The sequence below is a fragment of the Vespa velutina genome, chromosome 2, assembly GCF_912470025.1.
Source record: "Vespa velutina chromosome 2, iVesVel2.1, whole genome shotgun sequence".
Taxonomy (NCBI): Eukaryota; Metazoa; Arthropoda; class Insecta; order Hymenoptera; family Vespidae; genus Vespa; species Vespa velutina.
This window is the reverse complement of record NC_062189.1, coordinates 5223147-5234309: the sequence shown is the minus strand read 5'-3', so window position 1 is coordinate 5234309 and position 11163 is coordinate 5223147. Positions and strand designations below refer to the sequence as shown.

Below are 11163 nucleotides of genomic sequence, written 5' to 3'. Positions count from 1 at the left end.
GTAAAGTAAAGCGACGGTAATGAGTTGACCCTCTACGAGCGTCGACCGTTTTACGTTTTCATGGTGTCACACAAATCGTACTAAGAGATTATTTTGCGAAAGTGGGTGTCTCATTAAGGCTCGAGAGGGTTGAAAAAGGATAATCAAGAAAGATCGAGAAAGAGAGAGGGGGCTGTACACGTTTTAAAACACGTAATCCAAAGGAAGAAAGGAGATGGAAGAAAATCACGGAGGACTGCTTTACGCGATGGCGTGCAAACTGCGCTCGAAAGAGCGAAAAAGGAAAGAGTAAGAGAGAAAGAGAGAGAAAGAAAGAAAGAAAGAGAGAGAAAGAGAGAGAGACAGAGAAAGAACGCCTTGTGATATTTGCATACGGGCGATCGCGGCGTTCGCGCATATGAGGGGAATGTTTACGATATCCGCATAATGAGAGCGTGGGTGTTTCTATTAAGGCGCGGGTCTATACCTGCCGGTTCGACCGTCCTATCCAACGTCGATCTTCCTCTCTCTCTCTTTTTCTCTCTCTCTCTTTCTCTTTCTCTTCCTCTTCTTTTTTCTCTCTCCCTTTTTACATTGACGTTCGTTGCATCGAATGAACCAAACTCACCGTCGGTCTTTTTCCCTTTCCGGCTATTACATCGAGTACAGAAACGAGCAAAGTCTTTAGCAAGGGGTATGGTGGATAAAAAAAAAAAAAAAAAAAAAGAGGAAAAAAAAGGAAAAAAAAGAAAGAAAGAAAAAAAAAATAAAAATTAAAAAAGAGAAAAAAAAATGGAGGTTAGTATCTCATAGAACTTTTGTGTGCTTGCTCATCGTGTGTTCTAACAGACCGCATCAAAACAGGCAAAGGAAAAGAAATAATACTGCGGAGTAATTAGCAACGATCTAATCTTGGGTACGACAGTTCATTACTTTGCAAGTTCTCATTCATGCTACTAACCTAAATCCGTTTCGCCAGTGCGATGATAAAATCGATCGATCCGCGAGATACGAATGAAAAGCTTTACGGCCGATTGACGAAGGAAAGAACGGTACTAACGAATGAACGGACGAATGAGCAGACGGACAAGCAGTCGGTTGGATAGACGTAATTGGGAGCGAACGTGAGCGCAGTGGTTCCATGACACCCACGTTTATCCGTCGTGCGTATTTCTCGCGATAACGTTACATAATCGAATCGATCGGACGGTCAAACGAGCCGACGTAAATGTTGGCTCTTATGGCGCGAGAAAAGAAATTGAAAATTTTCAACCGAATAAACATAGTTCACTTATCAATGTCCGATCTATTTATCTCTCACGGATAATTTACTTTTTAGGTCGATACGTAATTATTATATTAATTAGCGGATACGATAAGGGATACATATACCATTTTTAACAATAGATCTCATATTGGACGTTTAATGATTAAATAATTGTTTCGAATTTGTTTGTTTTTCTTTCTTTTTTTTTTCTTTTTTTTTTCTTTTTTTTTTTTTAATTTACGAAGATATCTAGATGACTCAAAGCAAACTCAATAAACTCGTGAGTGAAACGATCTTATCGAATAGATAGTTAAGGACAGTCGTTAACTCGTAAACATATTAACATCTCGATAATCGTGGCCATCGATGACGAAAAGAAAGACAGAACGAAAATGAAAAAGATAGAAAGAGAAGAAAAAAGAGAGAGAGAGAGAGAGAGGGAGAGAGGGTTCGTTCAAGAAGAGCATACAGCAAAACGATTTAACATAGATGATTTTTCCTGTCATGATTAAACTCACGCAAAGAAGAAGAAGAAGAAGAAGAAGAAGAAAAGGAGAGGTGTAAAGTGTGTCGAGAGAATGTTAGCAGTGATTCCTAGAAAATATATAGGTACGAGGAGAGGACTAGTCTTTTTCTTGTATCTCCTTCTCTCTTAAGAGAGTTTAAACTTTAAACGTTTGCGTGCCGAGTTCGAGGGCGACAAAACGAGACAGGCTTAAGGAATCGCCCACGCCTTGTACACTGTCGCCTGTCAGCCTCGAATTAACCCGCAATTACGCGATAACGTTCGTCGTACGAGCGCTGCCTTCGAGAGAAGGCAGTTTTTCTTTCCCGCATTCGTGTATTTCTTCCTTGTATACGTGTACACGTTCGTTACGTTGCGTGTATATACGCACTTGTGTAAGTAGTTAAATGTTAGCATGCGACGATTTGAAATTCCATGGAAGGTCGTCTTAACGCGAATAAATCGAAACTCGGTTTTACATCGTCCCGTACGATACGTCCGTTCGAAGGCGGCGTACGGAATTTTATATCTCCTTGATGAGCTCTCTACCGCATGTCCGTTCATACATAGTATAACACGATCGTATCTCAACATGCGAGAAAGTATACTACTTATACTACTTATTCGAGATAATTTCAACAAAGAGATATTGTCCTCTTAAAAATTGATTTTTCAAAATTTATTGTCTTCAATGATATCCTAATATATTCTGATTTAATATTTCCTCTTCCTCCTCCTCCTTCTTCTTCTTCATCTTTTTTTTTTTGCTTTTTTTTTCCTTTTTCTTTTTTTAACGATCTATGCTCTTCGACGTATACGCAATCATACTGCGTTTTGCATTTAGCAACGCCACGATACGGCAACGAGAGAAAGAGAGAGTGGAAATCCCACGTATGTACTCGTCGAGTACGACGTATCTACATAGAAACACGAACTCTGCGCACCTAAATTTCGGAGTCTGCAGTTCTTCTGCAGTGCGGCGCCATGACTCTTTCGATGCGACTGAGAGAGACAGCGTGCAAAATGAACCGCATCGACTATGAAACGTTGTAGCAGATATAGTAACAACTAAATATGTTTTTCTCACTAGCGAGAGAATAAAGATTAGTCATTAAATATCTCTGTAAAATGATAATGAAATAAATGTCGATAAATAAATATCGATAGATTTTCTAAGATAGTTTCAAGGAAATCATTTTCGACGTCCTTCTTTTTATATATATATATATATATTTTTTTTTTTTTGTATATATTATCTATTGATTATATCTATTTTATAGATAGGACTTGACTTTAAATCCATATAAAATATTTTAAAGGTCTTGACATAGATAATCATCAATAATATATTCGACGAAAGTTAGAACAGAAGTTAGATACTAAATTGTTATTTATTAGAGATAACGATACGTCATCGTACATCCCGGTAATGTAGAAAAAAAGGAACACGTGTCTCGGACGTTTTTACAATGACTTTTTTTTTCTTTTTATTTTTCAAATTTTTTGTCTTTCCTTACTATTATGTCGACATCATACATAATCGTACATAGTCGTACATAATCGTATATGATCGTAGCTATGTATAATTAAAGCGAATCAGTCTGATCAATTTGTGAATTGATTGTCTATGGAATTCGATCATTCAGATCGATTGATTAATATAGGCCAGTTTTATTATCGTTCACTGTTTTTATCTTTGACTGAATACGATAAAATGTTTCTTCACAGAAAACTACTTCTTTATCACGATCTATCTACTCGTTTTCAATTACAACATTATCATTGTAAATATAGGCTTAATCAATCTTAAATATTAGAACCGATTAGTTCTTTTAAATAGAAAGAAGAATCGATATTATCCAAGCGTGTTGTTTCGACACGGTACGTGGATATTTTTTCTTTCCTTCCTTCCTTTCTTCCTTCGTTCCAGGTTTTGATAAATTTCCTTTTGCACGCCAAAAGGTAATCATTGACGCAACTGCACCTGTTGATGACGCGAGAATGAGAACGAAATTGGGTAATGAGAAAAAGCTATTTAATTTGCAAAGAGAGAAAGAGAAGAGGGACGTTATCGTTCTACGTGTATGTGTCGGTGCCTTAATCGCTTTTACAGCCGGTACAGGTGACTTCTTAGGTGAGGGCAAGAAGAAGAAGAAGAGGAGAACGAGGAGGAGGAGGAGGAGGAGGAGGAGGAGGAGGAGGAGGAGGAGGAGGAGGAGGAGGAGGATGAAGAAAAAGTAAAAGAGGGAGGAAGGCAGGGAGGGAGGAGGCTCCTCCATTCTCCATGTAAACCTTGCGCCAGTCAAGTTACACGCTCGTATATAACTTTCAGGTGTTCCTTCTTCTGCTCTTTTTGAATTCTATCGAGTGCCGGTGGTTGAGCTCTCGCGATGGTAACGTTGTTGGTCGCTCGTTAATGATTCTTCGCCAGTTTTACACTCTCTCCCTTGTACGTACGAAGTGGGAGGAAAGTGAGGGGGGAGGGGAACAGAATGAGGGAGAGTAGCGAGGAGAAGGAGAGAAGGAGGTAGAGAAGATGCGCAAGGTGCAAGCTATAAAAAGTCAATGACGTGAAAGAACGACGGTGATGGCAAAATCGCAAGAGTGTTTAATTATCGAAGCGAGGAACTCGCGAGGATGTGTCTACCGATCGATCGAGTAACGACTTTGACTATTATCGCACCAATGAGATCTCGTACCTAATAACGATCGTTTTAGAAACTCAAGACGTATTCCTTTTCTAACAGAGGAGATGAGACGTTTAAATAATCAAAATGATTCGATCGGTAGTTGGAGAAAATGGCGATAAGAAAAAGAGATAAAGAGGAAGAGAAATAGATTACTTCGAATCGCTCCTTAAATCAAGCTCTAGTTGGCAAGTTGACTGTGCCTATGTTCTACACTATTGCTATCTCTTATTCTGTTCTCTCTCTTTCTCTCTTTCTGTATCATCTATCTATCTCTCTCTCAGAACACAAATTACCGAGCATTTAATTACCGTCCAATATCCAATGAATAGTCATTAATCACGTTACCGATAAACCGTAATTTTCCGAACGACGATAAAATCTGTCACACGACGTACATACATACGTAATAGGTATACATGGCGTTGTGCGTTCGTTTAGCTTCACCTGATAATACCATGTCGCTCCTTTCAATTCGTTCCATGGCGCAGAAACTTTTATTGCCTCGAGCTACTTTTATCTAGTATTATCTGTACCCTTAATTAATTCATTCAAATGAATTCGTCCAAAGTTTAGCGTTAACGTTTAACGTACGTCGTTGTTTTTAAAATGAAGATTAACTTAACTTTTGAACTTTCGAACAAATTAGATTTCAAAATAGATTTAATGAAAGTCGATATTAAAAAGTTTCGATTTGAAGGAAGATCAACCGACACCCCCCCCCCGCCTCCCCCTCCCCCCTTTATCATTTCAAAGTCGCTTCCTCCTACTGTACGAAAGTGAAGAGAGCCATCGGGCTTCTCTTCGGTAGCCCGTCTGGTTTTTTGGTAGCAGTTTGTTGGAGCCTCACCGCCACTGAGGCGAGCTTGTCTGCCCTAAGGCCGAGTACTCTCTTTCCTTCCGAGGGAGAAATGGTAGATAGATCTGAAGGTAGCAAAGGATACGAGTCTATTTACGATTCGATCAAGAGAATCTTCTTTATCGAATTTATCGAAATTAAATACGAAAGAGATAAATGAAAAAAAAAAAAAAAAAGAAAAAAAAAAAAAGAAAAAATATTTAAATGTATGAAATTAGTCATAGGTTTTATTTTCTACATTTTCTTTCTTTTTTTTTTTTTCCTTTTTGTTTACTTTCTTTTTTTTTATTTTCCTTTTGTTTTTCTTTCTTTCTTTCTTTCTTTCTTTCTTTTTTTATTTTCTTTTCAAATTAACACCGTAATCACAATCGTGTGATCATCGTTTAGCTCGAACAAGATCTCTATTGGAGAAAGAAATATCGAAGCTGAGTTAAAGCCATCGCTGATCCGAGACGGAGCACCCGGTATATCGGTAGATCGTGCGGGAGAAAGATCAAGCGCTCCACCCACGCCCACGTCTCAACCTGTTCTCTGTTTCTCTCGCGTCGAGCCGTGGTTACAGGTGCCTCCTTCGGGGCATTCCTGCTGGAATTCTTCATGGATGATCCTCTCCTCGCTTCTGCTCGCCTGCAAATCCACCTACCACGATCGGAAAGCGACGTTCCTCGACCACCTCGTCGTTCGGACCAATGTATTCGATGATCTCGATCGAGATTCGTCCCCCGAACTTCTCCTTCAAGCGAGTTAAACCCGTGTGATCATTTTTCTTGAACCTTCGTAACATTAATATTTTTTTTTCGAGAAACGAAATGATAGATAAACATGTCCTTGTTTATTTATACGATCCACAAATTAGTTCTTTTATATATATATATATATATATATATATATATATATATTCTTTCTCCTTACTCCTTTCTTTTTCATTTTCTTCTTTTTCTCTTTTCCTTTTTATTTTTTTCAAACGAGATCCAACAATTTCTTATATATTCGATCTTTTAATATTCTTTTTGGAAGATTAAAGAAAATAGCATTCTTCGAGAAGGTATCGTAATTATTAAAAATATCTTAGCAAAAAAGGGTAGGAAGGATGATGACGTTGATAACGATAAAGATGATGATGGCGACGGAGGTAGGAATGGGGAATAGGGGGGATGAGCCAAGGAGTAAGTACGCCCACACCTTTTTCTCCTTGGGGACCTGTTCTCGGCTTTTACGTTCTGACATCTTTTCACTTCGTTTACGAGTCCCCTTTACGTTTTACGACCGATCATCGGAGCCCTTTCTCTCTCCAAGAGATTCTACCGAGCGGCCGCTGTTTGGACGACCGTGCACCGTCTTGATGACGAGAAAGAAAGATGGAGAGGGATAGGAAAAAGAAAAAGAGGAGCCGCCTTTATTTGCTTAAATGCAGCGTACGCGCGCGCGCGCGAGAGAGAGAGAGAGAGAGAGAGAGAGAGAAAAAGAGAAAGAGAAAAAAAAAGAGAGAGAGAGAGAGAAACGAGGAAGGAAAAAAGAGTGCAAGATAGACATAGACGTCGTAATCGTTTTAAAATCATCGTAATCAATAGCTCTTAATATATATATCTTATAAATTAAGACTCTTCTCCAAGTTGAATTCCTGTCATTCAAGACAATTTTTTTTTTCTTTTTTTAAAGCTAACAACCCACCTCCGTAAGGCTGCATATATATATATATATATGTGTGTGTGTGTGTGTATGTAGATTTTCGAATGCCTAACGAGAGACTTAACGACTTCGTTGAAGAGAGCAAACGAGAACTAAAGTTCCTTTGGCAAAAAGTTCTAGAATCCAATTTACAGTCATGATTTCAGTCGATTCGCAGACCATATGATGTACTTAATCTGAAATTTAAATGCATCCGACACGTACCTAGTCGTTTACGCGCGATTTTATGACGGAACATCGATGTCGCGATAAATGAAGACGAGAACGTCGAACGATACGAGATAAAAAAAAAAAAAATGTTTTTTATATGTTGTTTATATTAATTTTGAGTACGTGTTTAGTTTGAGTCGCAATTAGACTTGGAAAATGCAACATCGAGTTTCTTATCTTAACATCGCTGGGTTACGGTCTAATACCGTAAGAAACAAAATTATAGTTGGTTATACCTTCGTATCTTCTTTTATTTAAAGACGTCTCGCTTTTATTTAATGGCGAAGTCTTGTACGTCGGAATAGTCCAATCCAATCCATAGGAATCTCTCGACTTACAATCGATTTATTTTTGACAGATTTAACGAAAACTGTCGACGTTCTTGATCCAATTTTCTTCCGTCCACTCGCGTGAAAATTTTACGAACGATCGGTAAGTAAAGATGTGTGACAGTTCTTCGAGCCTGTCCTTGGTCGCAAAATCGATCGATACGCTATGATATCTGAACTAATAATAATAATAATAATAATGATAATAATAATAATAATAATAATAATAATAATAATAATAATAATAATAATAAAAGGGAGAAAAGTAGGACATGTTAAAAGGACATGCTAATCATTAAATTTCTTATTTCTCTTTTTCGATTTTGATTTATGCATCGGTATAGATGGATCGAACGGGAACAAAGTTGATCCATGATGAACGAAATCTATCATTGATTGTTACAGGACGAGGTGGGAGGCAGTACGACGGTGGTAGCCGAGGGTGTAATAGGCGGCATAAGGGGCCCAGGCGGCGGGTGCCGCGCATCCTCGATGACGATGGCCGAGAGCGCCGTGGAGGACGCCGCAGCCGCGCCCCCGGGTCCGGCCAAGCCGCCCCCGCCTTCCTGTACGAACAACAATACCCTAGCGGCGACGGCGAATCGTAACCATCGGAATCCACGAAAGAGAAAACGACTGGCCCAAGTACTTGACATTCTCCAAGCACATAGAAGCTCGCCATCGGAGGGTGAGGTACTCAGGTTCGAAGGTAACGGGCCAGCATCCGAGGAAGAGGAAGACGTTTTTGGTTCGCCGAGATCGTCTTCCAGGTCGGCCGTCGACAGTCCGTCCGGTTTGAACGTTCTACCGTTAAGGTTCAAGGACGAGGAGAGTCCAGTGACGCCAACAGGAGAGGAAGAGGAGAATGCGATGTCGACGATGTCGACGATATCGACGATGTCGACGACGATGACGACGACAACGACGACAACGACGGCGACAACGGTCGGCGAGGGCGAGGTGGAGCAACGAAACAATCGTCATCAACATCATCACAACCACCATCATCACAATCATCATCACAGAAGCCGTCACAATCACCGAAATCTAACGTACAACAATAAAACACGGCAGAACACAAATCAGAAACAATCGTCCACGTCGAATCGTTCCTCAACGGGCAAGCTGAACAACGGTGCTTGTACCTGTGCCCAATGTAGTCAGTCCCCTAATTCGGGCGGCATGATGTTGCACTCACCTACGTCGCCGTTAACGCCACTGACCCCGCTGACCCCGTTGACACCATTGTCCCTACCACCGCTCACACCGGGCTCCTTGAGCTCGTACAGCTTCGAACAGTACATGCACACCAAGTACCTGCCGGATATCTATCGCGGACGCAGTCATTCGGATTCCGACGTGGTGCCTGGCTGGGAACAGAGGATACCACCAGCCTCGACATCCTCGTCGATGTCGTTGATGGTAAATCACCCACCACGTAGCGGTTCGTTAGAAAGTGAGACGACAAGTCCGCAGGAATTACCGTTGGATCTTTCGATGAAAAATCTGATGGCGTCGGCGGCCGCTGCGGCTGCCGCAGCGGCCGCAGCAGTGGCAGCGGGGGGTAATAGACCTCCTGCACTTCGACTTTTACCGGCTGGCATCGTGACGAGGGGTTCCGTGAGCGTGCCGGTTGTCAGAGGAGATGTTGCCTCGCCGACAACGAAGGAGAGCGTTGCCGTGAGGTATAACCTCGAAGTTTCGCCTGTAGTCGAGGAGATGCCGCCTGGTGCCGATTTAGCCTACGTTTGTCCGGAATGCGGCCAGATGTTTAGCCTACACGATCGTTTAGCGAAACATATGGCGTCGAGGCATCGCAAACAGGGTCCGCAGGACGCTTCTGCAAAGGCATATCTCTGTGACGTGTGCCAAAGGAGCTTCGCCAGGTCGGATATGTTGACGAGACATATGAGGCTGCATACAGGCGTAAAGCCTTACACGTGCAAGGTATGCAACCAGGTGTTCAGCAGGTCCGATCACCTCAGTACTCATCAGCGAACGCACACCGGCGAGAAGCCCTACAAATGTCCAGACTGTACCTATGCGGCTTGTCGCAGGGACATGATCACTAGGCATCAGAGGACCCACAATAAGTTCCTCGAAAGTCAAGGAAGAGCTTCAGGAGCAACAGGGACAACAAAAACAGAACCAGGTTCGCTCCCATCAGATGATGGCAGTCCTACGTCCTATGGGCAGCCTATGCCAGCTTCTCCTTCTTCAACCGGCGCTGCCATAAAGACCGAATGACGACGAGCCGTCGGACGACCCTGGTTCCTCACTTCTCCTCGAGCTTCGGTCTCTCGAAGAGCTCGCGGACGAAACTTTTTCGCTACTTCTCTTTCTATTTCGATTGCTCGCGAGCTCGAGCGTGGAACCTCGCGTCGTCGAGCGCGCGAATCTCGACGCTGAAGGAGGACTCGTATCTCGGACAGTATTATCCTAATCCTTTATTATTCTCCTCCTTCCTCCTCATTCCTTCCATCCTTTTTTCCATTCTTCCTATTAATCCTATTCCTATTATTCCTCTTCCTCTTGCCCGCTAGATCGACACGATCGCGTATAAGGAAAGTCGCTTTTCCTTCAAAAATAAAAGACTTTCTCGCTCTCTTTTTCTCACCGATCATACTCTCCGAAGCGTATTTCAATCGTAAATCTACGCGTATACACGTGCCAAACTCGTTTTCCTCTATTCAACTCCGTACTCGTTGCCCTGTCGAAACGACATTGGAAAAAAGAAAACAAAAAAAAATAAAAAAATAAAAAAAAAGAGAGAAATTATCTTTTAATCTCTCGTCAAATGATTTTTGACAAACTCATATAAATAGGAACAATTCGAGGAGACGCTACATTTAAATAATGCGATTATTTAAAAATTAAAAGATTGTTTATATAAAGTATTTTATAAATATTCGCGTCACACTCGTTCGTTCGTTCGTTCGTACGTACGTCGTCGTTGTGCCAAGCGCGAACAGTACGGAGCTTTTAGAAAGTGATTATCATCTCAATTGTTCGAGATTTCTCTGAATTCATCGTAAAATTTAACATTTCGTCGTTAGAAAAAGAAAAAAAAAAAAAAGAAAAAAAAAAAAAAAAGAAAAAGCCTCGTCCTATATTCGATTTCATTTCTACGAGATTCTATATTTTCATTTTTTATTTTTATATAAATTATTCCATTCGGTTGTTTGTTATTTAAAACGAATCTCCTCGCGAACTTTCAAGAGAGATCCGCTCGTTTATTTGACGAAATTGAAAGGAAAGGATGAGACAAAGAGAAGAAGGGTTACAAAATATTGATCGATAGTAAACGAATTGTACCTGCAGAAAGAGAGAAAACTAAAAGTTGAAGCATTATATAGAAATATTTAGAGGTAACGTTAATTAGTATGTAATTAATTATTATTATATTACTATTACTATTATTATTATTATATTATATTATATTATTATCATTATCATTATTATTATTATTATTATTATCATTATTATTATTATTATTATTATTATTATTATTATTATTATTATTATTATTATTATTATTATGCGTTAATTATTATAGTAGTTGTTAGCGTTATCATATATTGCGGTAAAGACAACCGAGAGACATAATATTTTTTATATCGTTCTTAAGAAGAGAGTTT

The 11163-nt window shown here is 40.3% G+C and overlaps 1 protein-coding gene across 6 annotated transcripts in view; it reads left to right on the top strand.

Annotated features, from left to right (window-relative positions):
• The window catches only part of LOC124947227 (protein glass), a 192674-nt gene that overhangs the window by 48297 nt on the left and 133214 nt on the right, over window positions 1-11163 (top strand). For 2 of the 6 annotated variants that reach the window (XM_047489090.1, XM_047489089.1), the window contains exon 2: window positions 7931-10650. The exons of the other annotated variants lie outside the window; for them this stretch is intronic. In XM_047489090.1, the coding sequence (XP_047345046.1) occupies window positions 8018-9772 (1755 nt within the window). In that variant the 5' untranslated portion in view covers window positions 7931-8017 and the 3' untranslated portion in view covers window positions 9773-10650. Of the gene's footprint in view, window positions 1-7930; window positions 10651-11163 lie in introns of those variants that run through there. 6 annotated transcript variants of the gene reach the window in all.